The 17,921-nt window shown below is 40.0% G+C and overlaps 2 protein-coding genes across 7 annotated transcripts in view; one reads left to right on the top strand and one right to left on the bottom strand.

Annotated features, from left to right (window-relative positions):
- LOC137241140 (tropomyosin-1-like) overlaps positions 1 to 17,921 on the top strand; it is an 857,608-nt gene that overhangs the window by 223,185 nt on the left and 616,502 nt on the right. The gene's annotated exons all lie outside the window — the stretch shown is intronic.
- Positions 1 to 17,921, bottom strand: part of LOC137241136 (uncharacterized) — a 39,757-nt gene that overhangs the window by 8,854 nt on the left and 12,982 nt on the right. The window contains exons 2-6 of one of the 2 annotated variants that reach the window (XM_067768414.1): positions 15,565 to 15,673; positions 15,262 to 15,389; positions 5,180 to 5,259; positions 4,972 to 5,115; positions 3,595 to 3,742 (exon numbers count right to left, since the gene is read on the bottom strand). In XM_067768414.1, the coding sequence (XP_067624515.1) occupies positions 3,636 to 3,742; positions 4,972 to 5,115; positions 5,180 to 5,259; positions 15,262 to 15,389; positions 15,565 to 15,673 (568 nt within the window). In that variant the 3' untranslated portion in view covers positions 3,595 to 3,635. Of the gene's footprint in view, positions 1 to 3,594; positions 3,743 to 4,971; positions 5,116 to 5,179; positions 5,260 to 15,261; positions 15,390 to 15,564; positions 15,674 to 17,921 lie in introns of those variants that run through there. The other variant, XM_067768413.1, reaches the window with a different exon arrangement.

The raw sequence follows: 17,921 nt of genomic DNA, 5'->3' as shown, positions 1-17,921 counted from the left end.
CGAAGAGAATCCAGCAGATTTAGTATCGCGTGGAACGTTAGTAGAGGCCCTCATCAAAAATAAATTGTGGTTCAGTGGGCCAGATTTTTTGACAAAGGAAAGCGAGTTCTGGCCACGCAACCCAGTTGCCGCTTCGCAAGAACTTCCAGAACAGCGCGCACTTTGTGTTTCATTAACATCGTCGCCACAAAAAGATATCATAGCTGAACACAAATATGTGAATAGGTACGGAAAACTGCTTCGGATATTTGCTTACGCTAAACGTTTTATTTCATCCCTTCGTCATCGCTTCGTGGAATCGGGACCAATCACGGCCAAAGAACTAGATGAGTCTCTAATGACTGTGTGCCGATATATCCAGAGTGTAGAATTTGCCGAAGATTACAAAACACTACAAACATCTGAGGTCAATCGTAATTCCACACTCAATCAATTATCGCCATTTCTGCACGATGACATAATCAGAGTGGGTGGAAGAATTTCTAATTCATCACTGCCGTGGTCTACGAAACACCCAATTCTCCTTCCCAAGGCACACCCATTCGTGCGAACCCTCGTTGAAGCTACGCATCGTCAACACCTCCATGCTGGATGCCAAACTCTCTTGAGCATCCTTCGTGACAAGTACTGGATTATCAATGCTCGAAGTATAGTTAAGCAGGTAGTTCACAAGTGCATTTTATGCTATCGCAACAAACCCAAGCTAGAACAGCAACTCATGGGAGCACTTCCTCCAGAACGCGTTCAGCCTGCTTATCCCTTTGAAATTGCTGGGGTTGACTATTGCGGTCCTTTGTCAATAACTCAAAGAATTAGAAGCAAGGGCCCTATCAAAGTATACATAGCATTGTTCATTTGCTTCACAACAAAGGCCGTGCATATGGAGTTGGTGCCAGACCTGAGTACTGCCGCGTTCATTTCTGCTCTCAAGAGATTTTTTGCACGCAGAGGCAAATGCCGCACAATTTTCTCAGACAATGCAACAAATTTCGTCGGAGCAAATCGAGAGTTGAAGGAGATGTTATCGGAATTTACATCACAAAAACATATTAATACAGTCCAATCAGCTTGTGCAGACGAAGGCATAGAATGGAGATTCATACCGCCACGGTCACCGCATTTCGGCGGACTTTGGGAAAGCGCAGTAAAATGTTCCAAATATTATCTCCGACGGGTGATCGGCGCAACATTGCTCACATTCGATGAGCTAAATACAGTTTGTTGTCAAGCTGAGGCAATGATCAACAGCCGCCCGCTTACACCCTTGTCTACTAGCCCTGACGATCTTCGTGCGCTTACTCCTGCTCATTTTTTGATTGGCAGAAATCTCACCACGGTAGTTGAACCATCGGTCCAACAAATTCCTACTGGGTTGTTATCAAGATACCAAATGGTACAATCAATGCAACAAAACTTTTGGGAACGCTGGCGGCAGGAATACCTAAAGGAATTAATGGTTCGTACCAAGTGGAGGACAACATATCAAAATTTAAAAATCAACGACATGGTTCTTATTAAGGACGATTCCACACCACCCCTGAAGTGGCCACTAGGTAGAGTTGTTGATACTTTCATTGGAACTGATGGCATAGTACGAGTGGTTCTTATCAAAACTGCTGAAGGAACATACAAAAGAGCAGTGACTCGAGTATGTAAACTACCAATAGAACCATCATCATATCAACAGTAACAATTGAAAGCAAGCTTTCAAGGGGTGTGGATGTGTACGCCCCTCCTTATTGTTCAACCTACGTCACACATGCATTTCCAACCAGTCTTCGAATTTGCATTACTCTCTACGTCGCACATACATACATAGATACATACCAACGATTCTAACGTCACATCATCGCTGTAGTTGTCGTTGCTTGCATTTTGCTAATTTCTTCGCTTTATGCTCAACCCACTGTCCATCTACCGTCGTCATCGCCTTAGTCGCTGCAGCATTCATACATTTGGGTTGTTGGATATACATATAATCTTACATATGCACACATAACAACACGCATAGTTTTTGGTCTCTTCGCACTTATTGTTTTGTTTACCTATTTCAAGAAATCATACGAGATTTTCTACGGTAATCGTCAATGTAATATAACAGAGCTTTTCCATGGAATGTTCCTACATATTTTTTCTGCTAGCATTGAATTCGTTTTTAGCTTTTAAGATTATTAACTTTGTAACCATCGAAGAGTGAACTCCAATAAATCAATTTATTAATTCGAAATTGTTCGGTTAACAATTCTTTAATTGAAGAACCCTTCGCAAGTTTTGTTGAAGGTCAAAAGTTGTAGAAAACGCTCTATAACTCATCCATACTCATTAACACCTTTTGTTTGATACCCATATTGTACAAACGCATTCTGTAGTCACCCCTGGTCCACCTTTATGGCGATATCTCGAAAAGGCGTCCACCTATAGAACTAAGGCCAACTCCCTTTTAAAATACTCATTAACCCGTTTCGTTTCATACCCATATCGTACAAACAAATTCTAGGGTCACCCCTGGTCACCCCTGGTCCACCTTTATGGCGATATCTCGAAACGGCGTCTACCTGTGGAACTAAGAATCACGCCCTTTTAAAACATTCATTAACACCTTTCATTTGATACCTATATCGTACAAACAACACATTCCAGGGTTACCCTAGGTTCATTTTCCTAAATGGTTATTTTCCCTTATGTTTTCACCATAGCTCTCAACTGAGTATGTAATGTTCGGTTACACCCGAATTTAACCTTCCTTACTTGTTATGTTTCGGGAGCCATAACTCGAAGAAAAATTAGTTCAGAATAGAACCATATGTAATATGCATACGCAGCCTTGTAACATTATTAAGAACACAAAACAAACAACAACAGCATTTCAAGTGTACAGATTGGTATGTAATGTTCGGTTTCACCCAAACTTAGACTTCCTTACTTGTTTAAAAGAGTGTTTGATCTTATAAGATGAACAATGCAGAAAATCAAATTGGGAGCTAAATTTTTCTACACCTTTTGGAAATTTTTGTTCTGTTGCTTCCACGGTTGTATTGGCGCCACTGGAATTTTCTCTTCTCCGCTATGCTACCGAAGGCTTCCACAAAATAAATTTAATCTTTATTACCTATCAATTTGATCATTGATTGCAATGAGAAATAGTAAGTAGTTTGAAAAATTATTAAAAATGTATTTGATAAAAATAACTAGACATATTTGTTGAAAAAAAAATATTAAGAATATTAAAAAAAAATTGTTAAACAAACGAATTTAATTAAATTATTAAAAGAAATAGCAGAAAAACTTTTTTAAAAAATTAGTAAAAGGAACTGAATTATTAAAATAATACAAAAAAAAATTATTTATATCTAACTGGAAAATTTGTTAGAAAATTAGCAAACAAATTTTATTTTTTTTTTTAAGTTTTTAATGTAAAAAAGAATTTATGAGACGAATGGTAAAGAAATAAAAAAATTTAAGAACTTATAAAACTTGTTAATAAAAAGAAAAGTAGAAAAGATTTTGTTAAAGAATTGATTTAATTAAAACTAATACAGAAATTTGATAAAAAAGAAATCGAAAAACAACATTTTTATTTAGAACTAGTAAAATAAATGAACAAAGAGTTTTTTTGGAAATAATTGGTAAAAAAACTAAGTATTTTTTTGAAATGAGTATAAACAAGTGCCGAAGACTTCATACCTTTCATGAATGGGGCTGAACAATAATCTTATCCCATTGGTAATCTCCAAATAATCGGCTGTATAAGATAAGAAATATTATTAATATAGTGAACAGAAAAAATATAAAATAAAAAAATAGGTAGGAACTTTGTGTGAGGATGCAAAGTTTCACGTTTTTTGTGGCCTACATGTAAAAACTGTGACTACGAATCACGTATTTCAACAATATATGACGTAAACGTAAGTATTTGATGAAATCTGATGAAATTTGAAGCTTCTAGCAGTAAAAAATGGGCAAAAATGACAGATTATATGGGGTATATAATATATATACCACCGATCTGCTCGATTTTTTTAGACAACGATATATGCTAAATACTATAATACTAATATTTGACAAAAATCCTCTGTTTCTGAAAAATCGGTTATATAGAGGATATATATATGATATAGTGTTCCGATCCGGCCGGTTCCGACAAATGTCTAATCGGACACCGAAATACACCCGCTCAACAAATTTTATCAAGATATCTCAAAAATTGAGGGACTAGTTTGCTTACAAACAGACAGACGGACAGACGGACATGGCTATATCAATTCAGCTCTTCATCCTGATTATTTCGGCATACTTAATGGTGGGCCTATCTATTTTCCGTTAATGATTTACAATTTTGTGATTCGGGACGAAGTTAATATACCATTTCATTTTCATGAAAGCTATAAAATTAAGTAATTAGTTACAAGAACAAAAAAAAAAATTATAAAATTTGTAAAAATGTAACGAAATAGAAAACTTCATTTCATTAAAATTAGTAAAGAATATTGGTAAAAAAAATTTATTTCAAAGAAATTATTTAAAAAAAACAAAAACTTATAAAAATAAAAATAATTAGTAAAAAACGGCACTATGGACAAATTCATCCTATTTGACGTCCTCACGGATCGACCTGATCAACTATAAATTGCGATACATTTTAAAATACATGTCCTGTATCTGCGAGACTCGTACTAGCGTGTGCTGCTATATCTTTTTTACTGCCTTTATGGCATAGAGAATGAGAATAAGTCGACTGAAATACCTTTTAGTAAAATAAGACATTGTTCACACAACTTAAAATTCGAAAAGGTATTCACTGGTACTGGTTTTTCACCAGTAAGAAAACCGTTTCTATTTATACTTATATCGCTCAAATTATCTTGCAGACCATTCGCTTTCCGTGACGAACATGCATAATAGGGACCTAGTCTGGCGGCGTTCGAACGCAGCCACAAATCGCAATACTTACTGAAAACAAAAATTACTTACTGGCGTGTTTATCATTTGGTAAATCCTGGCACGAATATATGATAAGTTTCTCACAATCAAGACTTATAATTTTGTACACAATGTGTTCCCAATCAATATCTTGACCTCCAGCGGAACTAGAGGAACTAGCGGAACTAGCATATGCTGCAAAATATAAATAAAAGTTAAAGTTTAAATTTCTTAGAAAGATATGATTATAGTAACATACCATGTTTATCATCATAGTTTTTATAAAATTGACCATCAGGCAGGAATATAAGTTGTCCGTTTGTAACTTGTTTGGATTCGCTAATAAATGTGAAAAAAAACAAAATTTGTAAAACTGTTGTGTATATTTTCAAAGTAAACAACAAGAAGAGTATATGAACGCTACTGTAACCTGAGAGAGGAAGCAAGGCGCCTTTGCAGGAGGAAAGAAGCATAGGCAGTAAGGCATGAGTGTGAGGAGCATGAGCTGTTCGTAACCACGAATGACGCCTGCAAATTTTAGCAAAAAAATTCGACGACAGAAGAAAGGTTCTTAGTCGGGGGTAAAATGCTGTCGGAATTAAAACGGTGACCTTTTAACCGATGTTCAGAGAGTACTTAGATTATGCAGGGAACACTTCTCTGACCTTCCAAATGGAGACAACGATGTACCTATCGCCCAAGGATTTATGATGACTTTGAGCCCGCAATCGATGAATTTATGTTCCTCCACCCGACTATGACGAAATCAGAATATAAATAACCAGATTAAAAAACAACAAGACTCGAACGATCAGTGGCGTAGTGCAATTTTCTTGTGCCCGGGGAAAAAAATTTGTTTGGTTTCCCCGCAAAACTTATACGGCTGTGCAAACTGGCGTTGAGTAACACTATCAGCTCAGTCAGAATAGGGAAAGACCTCCCCGAGCCCTTCGAAGCTAAACGAGGTGACCTCCTATCGTGCGATTCCTTTAATTCGATGCTGGAGAAAATTATACTAGCTGCAGAACTTAACTGCTCTGGAACAATATTGTATAAAAGCGTGCAATTATTGGCATATGCTGATGACATTGATATCATTGGCCTAAACACATGCGCCGTTAGTTCTGCTTACTCCAAACTGGAAAAAGAAGCGGTAAAGATGAGTTTGATGGTGAATGAGGACAACACGAAGTACCTTCTGTCATCGAGCAAAGAGTCAGCGCATATGCGCATTGGCAACCACGCTACTGTTCGCAGCCACAATTTCGAAATGGTAAAAGACTTCGTTTATTTGGGAACCAGCATCAACATCAGCTCTGAAATCAGACGAAGAATCACTTTTGCCAATAAATGCTACCTTTGACTAGGTAGGCAATTGAAAAGTAAAGTCCTCTCTCGGCAAACGAAAATTAAACTCTACAAGTCACTTATCGTACCCGTCCTGCTGTATGGTGCAGAGGCATGGACCATGACAACATCAGATAAAGCGGCTCTGGGAGTGTTGGAGAGAAAAGTCATTCGAAAGATTTATTGACCTCTGGCGAGTACCGAAGTAGTTTTAACAATGAGCTGTACGAGCTCTGCGCAGCATCAACATAGTCTAGTGAATTAAAACGCACCTTCTGCGCTGATTAGGCCATGTTATGCGAATGAAAGATAACGCTCCGGCTAAGAAAGTGTTTCTGTCGGAACCAGCCTATGGAAGTAGAGGTAGAGGGCGGTCCCCACTCCGCTGGAAGGACCAGGTGGAAAACGATTTAACTCCCTTGGTGTGATCAATTGGTGACGGTTGGCAGAGAGAAGAAGCGACTGGCGCACCTTGTTGGACGGCCGTAACCGTTTAAACAAATTAAGTAAGTAAAGTAAATCGTGTAAATCTTGTACATATTTCTTTTTGGAAACGATCGAGAACGCTTTTCATAACGCGAGAAATTTCACATTCTGCGGAAAGACCAACTTCTCTTGCCGATTCTCCAGGCATTTTGCGGCGCCTTCTTACACGTTTTTATTATACCAATACCCCATTTTTCAAAAAGAGACTTCGCTTTTTCTATTGATTCACAGAAAGTGTCTCGAATATCGGATATTGCAGGCACTAATGATTTAAGAATATGATACGCTTTTCTAAAATTCATCCCCGGATCTTGTAATCTGAGCTGCATACGTTCAATCCTCCTTAAGATTTCCTACCAGAAATAATGAAACTAAAATTAAGTATATTTTGGAAAGGATTGTAGCTTCGCTTCTGGTGTCACTTGAGGTGTGCTAATCTGCAAATTGTTCTCTGTGTTCTACCACACTCTCTAGCCCATTGGCGATAACGCTAACCGCTTGTATTGTGGTGCTGCATCGTGTTTCAGATTCACGTTTGGCAGTTTTTGTTAGATCATTTTTTAATAATTCCCATCGTAACGTTGAACGTGAGAAAAATACATATGTATATATGCTTTCAATTATTCCACAACCTGTCGCAACTGTTCCGGATATATGCATGCCTTCTTAGTATAGAAAATTTTTTCCAGAAACCAGTTATAATAAAAATGATTTGCGAACCATTTGACGCCCCTGTGAGTAGCGCCCGGTGCAAATACACCCTTTCCCCCTCTCACTCCGCCACTGCGGGCGCTGATGGTTCTCCTGCGGAGCCATTCAAATACGGCGACGAGGAGTTGATAAAAGACCCATCTATAAGCCTTTGTGCGAAATTCCACCGGATATGTGAAATATGATCGGACGGATGCATGTCTCACGTTTGGAATCCAATTGGTCTTTGCCCAGTCTACACAAAGTGGGATACTGCAAATTTAAGCTTCGTCGTAGCGACGATGTGTTTTCAAATACCAAATTAGACAATGGATACATCTTTCGGAGATCTGACTAAACTGAGAACAAAATACTATAACCTAGCGGCAAAAAAAGTTCTGAACTCTTAAGGAATGTATCGACAACATGATTTAATGTCATCGTCCTCAATTCAGCTTCAACACGAAGTAGTTTTGAGTATTCGTCAGATCCCTAATGAATATTATCAGAACTCTAATCACCAGAGCTGCATGAGCCTTGTTAGATCAATCATTTGTGCAGACCAGCTCTCCAGTCCAATGCTTGCTTGGCTGATTTATGGCTTAATTTTTATTTTACAAGAAATTTACCCCTAATCAGCATGTCTAGGTCATCCATGCAGGCAAACAATTAGCAGCAATTTTTTTTAAGATCCCAGTGTAGAGCATACTGGACCCTGCTCTCACCCCTCTCCGCAGCACATTGAAAATTATTGGTTCGAGTTCGGGTCATATCTATATCATAATCACAATATTGTGACGAATGTTGACATCACTAGGCTGTTAGTAAATAATCACGCAACAACAAAAACGTGAAGCAGCCACTCTTATGTACATGAACACATCAATCATCATTTATACACATATATAGAAGGTGACGAAGTGATAACTCACTCACACACATGTAGTCTTCAGCCAAAGTTGTTACTCATGCATACACACGCATATAAGTAGCTAAATTACCAAGCAGGAGATACAACAGTTCTAGAAGGTGAAAAGTCTTGATCTTAGTAGGAATATGCGGACGAGGCAACAGGGAGTATAAAAGTAGTGCAAGCTGAGGAATGATTAATCAGTTTTGATTTAAGCACGCTATTGGTTGAGAAGTTTAATTGTGAAGTACTACTCCCAAGGTAATCTAAATGAAGTCCAGTTTGCAATACTAAATATTGGAGTGATTTATTCAACAGTTTAGCTATTCGACCGTTAGCAGAGGGTTTCAAATAAGCGGAATTTCCCAAAATTCGTTACAATTGGTGTCAGAAGAGACAACAAGGATATGGCCAAGTTTCATTTGAAGATCCAACAGCTCAAAGAGGAGTTGGAGAACCGTGGGTTGAACACAAACGGCAATAAATCCGAACTACAAACATGACTACGAGAGGCAATAGAATCAGAAGGAATTAACGTAGAAGAGAATGTCTTTCATTTTGATGGCGATGAGACAACAAAATGGGGGGGTGGGGGGGGGGGGGGGGGGGAGAAAAATGAAACACAGCAGACAATGGCGAACACAGACTTCAACATAATATTGGCTGCAATATCGGTCATCACAAATATCCACCAGCATGTCATCGCAACTGGAATCACAGGAGACACCTATAACATCCAAGGTGGAATCACAGGAGACACGTGTAACATGCAAGATGGAAACACAGCTAGAATCCCAGGAGACTCGTATAACAACCAAGATGGAAGCACAATTGAAAGAACAAGACACGCATAACAGTACAAGTCGAAGCACAAGAGGCGGGTATATCATCAAAACTCGAAGCGCGAAAAAATTTAGGCCAAGGTGGATGCTTTGAGGGGACTTATCCAGGAGTTGCAACTTAATCGCCCGGCTGCTTCAACGAGAAATACGAAGGTAAAAACTACATCTTTTGACGGTTCTGTTCCTTTCCAGGCCTTTAAGCTTCAATTTGACAAAAAGTCAGTAGTGAACAACTGGAATGCTGAAGATAAAGTTGCTGCACTCTCCGTGGCATTGAAAGGGCCTGCAGCTGAAATCTTGCAGACTATTCCAGAGTACGAACGGAACAGTTATGAAGAATTGATAGCCGCTGTCGAGAGACGTTATGGAAGCGAGCATGGAAAACACATACACCAAATTGAGTTGCGAAACCGTTACCAAAAAGCGAATTAGACTTTGCAGGAGTTTGCTTCGGATGTTGAAAGGTTGGTCATTTGGCAAATGCGGACGCACCCGTGGAATACACTGATAGGGTAAAGATTCAGAGCTTTATAAACGACATACGGGATGTCGAAACGAAGCGAGCGACATACGCAAACCCAAAGCCAAAATTCGCTGAAACGGTATCCCATGCACTGACACAGGAAACTGCCTCACTTTTGAGTAAACCAGCATACAAACCACGCCGTGTGGAAGTAGAAAGGCCAGACTGGGTGAACACAATATTGGAGGCGCTGAAAGGGTGGCAAAAGCGGTGTGACAGAGTAATCAAATGTTTCAAATGCGGGAAGTCAGGTCACATTGCATTGCTGATTCTAGTGCTTCAACAGCATGTGTGGTCTTAAGAACAAAGCTGGAGGAGATGAGCAAGAGCGAGACAGATGCGAAGATCGAGAACTTGCTCCAGCTATTGAATGTCCTGTGATATCTGTATCATAAATTGGAAGAAAATCGAGCCGTCTTTCCGTCAGAGGAAATGTGGATGGCAAGGAACGTGTACTGACTGTAGATATGGGCACATCTCATTCTATAATCTGGTCTAATTTGGTCAAGAGGAGAGTAAAGCCATTACATGGAGCAAGACTGCGTACTGTCACTGGCGAGTTTAACCAAGTCCAGGGAGAAGTGGTATGTGAAGTCTTAATTGGGAAGGTCATGGTTCTACACAAATTCGTTGCGGCAGAGATCATTGATTAAGTCATATTAGGAGTGGACTTCGTAGTTGACCATGGCATCAAGATCGAAATGCAAAGGAGGATTATGCAAACACTTACACACGCATATGGCCAGTATACAAACATTAACTACAAATATGCATGTATATAGCTGGTAACCAAGCAGGGGATCCAACAGTTCTAGAAGCCGAAACGTCTAGACCTTCGGAGAAATATGCGGACGAGACAACATAGAGTATAAAAGCAGCGCAAGCTGAGGAATGAGTAATCAGTTTGATTTAAACACGCTTTTGTTAAGTAAGTGATATTGTACTACACCCAAAGTAATCTAAATAAAGATCAGTTTGCAATGTTGAAAATTGGAGTGAACTATTCAACAGTTTAGCCATTCGAGCGTTAGAAGAAAGTTTGAAATATGAGGAATATCGCCGAAATTCTTTACAATTGGTGCCGGAGGAGGAATTGTTGAAAAAATTCCTGAGATTTCGAATACAATTTGGACATGATAAAGTTACGTGATTTAAGGAGCCAGGAACTGAAAAAGGAGTTGGAGAACCGTGGATTGAGTATAACCGGCGACAAGATCGAACTTCAAGAACGAATACGTCTTTCGTCCTGATGGACACGAAACATTCAAAAAATGGAAGAGAAAAACGAAACATCACAGAGAGTTACGAGCATAGACTTGAACATGCTATTGGCTGCAATATCTGCACAAACGTGGACAATGACATTTCAACTGGAATCGCAGGAGACACGCATAACATCGAAGATTGAAGCACAATTGGAAGAACAGAAGACATATACGGCATCTCAACTGGAACTGCAAGAGGCACGCATATCTGAAATGTCGGCACAAATTTAGGAGCAGGTATCATCGCAGCTCTTTGCGAAGTTGGAGGAGCAGGATGCACAAATTTTATAAGGATAAAATTGATGCCGAGATAGAATCGTTAAAAGGTCGTCTGGAGCAGTTACAACTAAATCGCCCAGCTGTTCCAGAGAGAAATCCAAAGGTAAAAATTCCATCTTTTGACGGCTCTGTTCCTTTCCAGGTATTCAAACTTCAATTTGAGAGGACGTCAACACTGAACAACTGGAATGCTGAAGATAAAATTGCTGCGCTGTTCGTGGCATTGAAAGAGACTGGAGCTGGTATCTTAAAGACAATTCCAGAGTACGAACGGAACAGTCATTAAGCATTAGTGGTCGCTGTCGAGAGATGTTGCGGAAACGAGCATGGGAAACAGATATACTAAATTGAGTTGTAAAACTGCTACCAAAAAGCGAATGAGACTTTGCAGCAGTTTCGTCGGATGTCGAAAGGCTGACCTATTTAGCATATGCTGGCGTACTCGTGGAATACAGCGAGAGGGTAAAAATCCAGAGCTTTATAAATGGCATACGGGACGTGGAAGCGCAGCCAGCTACATACGCATACCCAAAGCCAACATTTGCTGAAACGGTATCCCATGCACTGACTCAGGAAACAGCGTCACTTTTGAGTAAACCCGAATACAAAGCTCATCGCGTGGAAGTAAAAAGGCCAGATTGGGTGGACATAATTTTGGAAGCACTGAAGGGATCACAACAAAAAAGATCCAGATCACATTGTACGTCATCGAATCACTGGTCGTAATAGTTCCAACAATATGGGTGGCCGTAAGCGTAGAGCTGAAGGAAGGGCGACAGCTAGCTCTTGCTTGAATGCACAATTTTGTAGTGGCAGAGATTGTTGATGAAATCATAATTGAAGTGAACTTCTTAATCAACCAATGCATCAAGATCGACATGCAAAGCAAGACGATGCGATATAAGAACATGGATGTGCCACTTAATTTCGGCTACGAAAAAGGCTACCGCAGGGAACAAGTGCTGGTGGAGGAGAATTAGCAAATACCACCAAAATCGGAGGCGGTCATCGGGGCAAAGATTGAAGGAGATTATGGGACAAACATATTTTGGGTTGTCGAGGCAGCAAACAAATCAACAACGAAAATGCTTGTAAGAAAAACCTAAACAAGATGGACATATTACGGTAAGAGTACTCAATGAGTTCAAGTCACCATTCAAACTGACTCAAGGAGCTTTATTGGGAAGATGCCAAGAGGATGAAGTAATTATTAACTGTGAATAGCTTCAGAACGTTTTAGCAATCAAGATTGATCTTTCAAATGACATCACGGCATGGACGGAGGGGCTAGAGGAAGACTATCAGAATAAGGCAAAACAACTGCTCCTAAAGTGCGCAAACATATTTGACCAGGATGGCTCCATTCCAGGCCGCATCAACGTTGTGAAACATCAATTTGAAACTGGAGATGCGATGCTGATCCGTCAAGCTCCTCGTAGTGTTTCGATGGCAAAGCCGGAAGTTGTGAGTCAAATCATACAAGAAAAAAGCGACAGCGGCGTAATCGAACCATTAGCTAGTCTATGGAGCTGGTGGTACTTGTGAAGAAGAAGGATGGAAAAATGAGGTATTGCGTGGACTACCGCAAGTTGAACGACGTCACGAAAAAGGATAGCTACCCATTGCCATAAATTGACGACAATCTGGACTCGCTATCTGGTACGAAATGGTCGATGGACAGGAGAAGGTAGGTAGTGCATTGCACGGAGAGAGTTGCTGGCATTGGTAGAGAGCATTAAACATTTTCATAATTACCTCTACGGGCAGCGATTCGCGTCAGGACATATCACGCAGCGTTGAGATGGAAATGGAATGAAAGGCCAAATAGAGAGGAGATTTGAGCGGAGAACCCTATTGTTGAGTCAAATTGGGCACAGTGTAACTGTTTAGAATTGATATCCGGCTGCTTGCATCGAGTATGGGAGAATGAGGATGGTCAATGTAAGAGGAAACTGGTAGTTGTTCCCAGGAAAAGGATTCCTGGCGTTCTCAACGAGCTGCATAATGGTCCAAGTGGAGGTCATCTGGGGATCACGAAGACGCTCGTGAAAATTAAGCAGATATTCTTTTGGTTTGGTTGCCGTCAGTCGGTCAGGGAGTGGATTGCCAACTGCGAGGTTTGCAGTAGAGCGAAGGAGCCAAAACCCGAAATCATAGTCAGATGAAGCAATAAAACTCAGGTGCACCATTTGAAAGGATCGCTATGGATGTCGCAGGTTCGTTTCGTACTTAAAACCTCGGAAACAATTATCTACTGGTCGTTATGGATTATTTCAGCAAATGGCCAGAGGCATAGCAAATTCCAAATCAAGAAGAGGAAACAGTAGCAGAAGTGTTTATAAACAATTGGGTTTGTAGGTTTGGTGTACCAATGGAGTTACATTGTGACCAAGGTAGGAATTTTGAAGCAACTGTATTCCAAGAAATGTGTAAGACATTAGGCATTCGAAAAGCACGGTCAACTGCATTGCATCCTCAGTCCGATGATATGGTGGAAACGATTCAATAGAACATTGGAGAAGGACTTAAGGAAAGTAGTGAACAAGTTCCATAAAGAGTGGGATACACGCATAACATTATTCTTGATGGCTTACCGATCGGCAGTGCATGAGACAACGGGCCAAACTCCCGCAAAGGTGATTCTTGGCAATGACCTTCGACTGCCAACTGATTTGATGTTTGGGATAAATGCTGATTCCCAGAGAAATACCAAGAAATCCTCTCGTGTATTGGAGGGAGAGATGAAGGAAATACATGATCTTGTAAGACAACCAACCAAGATCATGAGTGACAAGATGAAAGCTAGGTATGATAAAGCAATTAATTCAGAAAGCTTTCGGGAAGGAGATTTGGTGCTGTTATACAACCCACAACGAAAAAAAGTTGTCTCCGAAATTGCAGTTTAATAGGGAACGCCCATACAAAGTTGTAAAATGGATCAACGATGTAGTTTACCGCATACAAAGCATTGGCAAACCACGAAACCTAATGAAATTGGTTTATTTGGAGAGGCTGGCAGCGTTTAGATCAGAAAATTTTTCAGATCGGAACGATACGATTCAGGTGGAGGGCAGTGTGACGAATTTTAGCACCACTAAGCTGTTAGTAAATAAGGGTACAACATCAATAAAGCAAGCTGCCACTCTTGTATACTCGAACACATCACTTTAATCCATTTACACACGTACATAAAAGGCGACGAAGAGATATCCCACACACACAGAAGTAGTCATCGCCGAAGTAGTTACTCACATATACACACGCATATACATGAATATAGCTGGTAACCAAGCAGGAGATCCAATAATTCTAGAAGGTCAAACATCTAGACCTTTGGATAAATATGCGGACGACACAACAGAGAGTATAAAACCAGCGCAAACTGAGGAATGAGTAATCAGTTTGATTTAAACATGCTTTTGTTAAGTACGTGATATTGAAGAATAATTTATTACTCCCAAAGTATTCTAAATAAAGATCAGTTTGCAATATTGAAAGCTGGAGTGAATTATTCAGCGGTTTAGCGATTCGAACGTTAGCAGAAGGTTTTAAATAAGCGGAATTTTCCCGAAATTCCATACAATATAAAAAAAGTGCAGTCATTTGGGTTGAAAGAAATTTTGTTTAAATCAAATTTTATAGTTAAATTGTTTTTCTTGTTTGGTTCTCGATAAATTGCACTAAAGATGGCACAATGCGGAAACCGGTTTGTCTCCGAACCAAACTTGACGAGGAATGGCGGTAAATGGTTCCAAAGCAGGTAATTGATGTATATTGAAACAATTTTCCATCATTTCCATTTGGTTTGAATACGAACCGAATTCGGTGTTGTACCATCTTCAGTGTTATTATTTCAGAACGAAAAGGGAAACAAATATTTTACCTATGCACTTGTAATTTGAAAAAGTTTCATTGGACACAAAAGACTTCACTTAGTCGAAAAAACAACATAACTTTCATCTAAAACCAAAAGCTTTGCCTGCAATTAAAAATACTTACTTGTCATTTATTTGGAATGTTTTTATATTTAGCTGTTGATTTCCAGTGGTGATATCAGTTTTATGGCAGCGGTAATCTACAGGGTGCTGGGGGATATATCTACTTTGCATATACCAGCTACCTTCCAACTGTAAATAATTAAAACATAAGCTTTTAAAATGGATTTAAAGTCTATACATAGTACTATAAAATTGGCCTGACTTTATACATAGTTTAGACGGTTAAGCGCCAATTAAGTAAGTAAGTAAGTTATACATAGAGCTAACACTTAATTTAGTTAAGTATACAGATCTTAATACTCACCATACTATATCTCACTTCTTTCAAATATTTTATATTTGTTGGGCACTGCTTTGCATTTCCGGCCATCAAACATGATGATGTCAAAAAAATAAAAATTGACAAAGGGGCACTGAAAAAAAAAGTGAAATTGATTAACAAGTAAGGAAGTCTAAGTTCGAGTGAAACCGAACATTACATACCCAGCTGTACACTTTAAATACTGTTGTTGTTATTTTGTGTGCTTAATAGTGTTACAAGGCTGCGCAATAATACATATACATATGGTTCTATTCTGAACTAATTTTCGTTTAAAAGAAGCAAAAACGATACAAAGGCTAACACCAATGACCTTGAGTGTGTAATAATGCAGTTTTCCTTCAGATATGGGAATTTCCCTACTGTTTATTTTAATACAAAGATATAACAGATAGGGAATCAGGTAGTCTGTTCGTCTTGTAATTGATGACGCTATACTACTATGGCCGTATGGTCGGCGCTCAAGCTGCCCCGAGGCACCGAGCCTGGTTGCAGTTGTTAACGCTATGTTCTTTGCTACCAGGTCCACAGGTAGAATGTGCAGAATGGCATACAGTGCAGCTATCAGGGTTGCTTCCAGGGCTCCCGTAATGCTAAGCATTGATAATCTGCATACTACCTCTAATTTTTTGAGGTAGGTTGCATTCTGTGTGGCTTTCCACCAAACAAGAACTCCATAGTATAGAATAGGGCTTACAATCGCTGTAAAAACCCAATGAGAAAGAGAGGGCGATAAGGCCCACGTACACCCCAGTATTCTTTTACATGCATAAAGTGCCGTTGAGGCCTTCTTCACCCTCTCCTCCCCGTTGAGCTTCCATGACAGCTTACTCTCTAGGATGATTCCTAGATAATTTGTGCAAGGTAGGGTCACCCCTCCTAACTTAGGCCTGATCCAATTTGGGACCTTGTACTTCTTTGTAAACAAGACCATATCCATCTTATCCGCGTTGACTTTCAACCCGACATTTGATGCCCAGGTATGAATCTGCCGAAGCGCCCGATCATTCAAAGAGCTAATCGTTGGAAGGCAATTCCACTTATTGCAATTGAAAATTGCAACGTCATCCTCGTAAGCATTAAGTTTTACGTGTCCCTCATCAAATCGCCTGAGCAGTTGGTTGATGACCAGCGTCCACAGCAGAGGTGATAGCATCCCTCCACTGATTTCGTGGCCTCGTACAATCCCCATTGTGATGTAATCTTCCTGGAATTTAACATGTAGCCGATCCATCTGGTTAAGGCTGGATATACTTTAATGTAGTTAAGACCATCCATAGTCTCCCATTTAGAGACATTATTAAAAGTCCCGGCAATGACTAAGAAGACTCATAGATCATATTCCTTATATTCCAGGGCTTTCTCTACGCTTATTACCACCCTATGCAATGCGGTGTCTACCGACTTGCCTTTGGTGTACGCATGTTGTGTTGTGGAGAGCAGCTTTTCATCCACGTTGGACTTTATGTACACATCTATCAGCCTCTCAAAGGTTTTGAGCAGAAATGATGTTAAGTTAATGGGTCTATAATTTTTGGCATACACGTGGCCGATCTTCCGGCCTTTGGTAGGAAAGCTACACGAGCAGTTCTCCAAGAGTGAGGTACATGATTCAGTCTTATGCACCCATCGAATATTATTTTAAGCCATTCCACGACCGCCCTACTTGAGACTTGTAGCATGGCCGGGAATATACCATCTGGGCCCAGCGATTTAAACTTAGAAAACGTCTTCACTGCCCACTCGATCTTGGTATCGGTGACCAAGCCCGGCACTACCCGCTGGAGCACTCTAAGTCCGTAAAGAAACATTTCCATAAGGTTCTCTTCGCCCTGGAAATTTCACGCTTGCAGATCCTCAGTAGATCCCCAGATAGATCCCTGTATTCGTCCCGACACGCTTCGCTTTGCGCGGTCTTTGCTAGCTTAAACATTTCTTTTACCTGTATTCTTAGAAGACTCAGCTCATTGCTTCACCATAGCGGCTTTGCTTTCCCTCTGAATCTTCTTAGATGGCAAGCTTTATTATACGCAGTCATAAGCGACCTAGTTAGGAATTCAGTAAACTCCTCCAGTTTGTTGACCTAGGGTTTCTAAAGGTTCCTCCCTTCTCTAAAGAGGGATGCTGAAGCTAATATACGCATGGTCGGAGAAGGATGGTATATCAAGAACCATCCAATCATACCTTGATATATCACGTTCGGAGCTCAGTGTAATATCCAAAACATTACTGGATGTTGGACCAATGTATGTAGGGACATTTCCCCTGTTGGCTATCTGTTGGTTTGCAGGATGTAACAAAATAGAAATGCGCCCCTCTCGTTCGTATCTGATCCTCCCCAC

The sequence above is a fragment of the Eurosta solidaginis genome, chromosome 2 (assembly GCF_040869045.1).
Source record: "Eurosta solidaginis isolate ZX-2024a chromosome 2, ASM4086904v1, whole genome shotgun sequence".
NCBI classification, from domain to species: Eukaryota; Metazoa; Arthropoda; class Insecta; order Diptera; family Tephritidae; genus Eurosta; species Eurosta solidaginis.
This window is presented reverse-complemented; position numbering and strand designations above follow the sequence as displayed.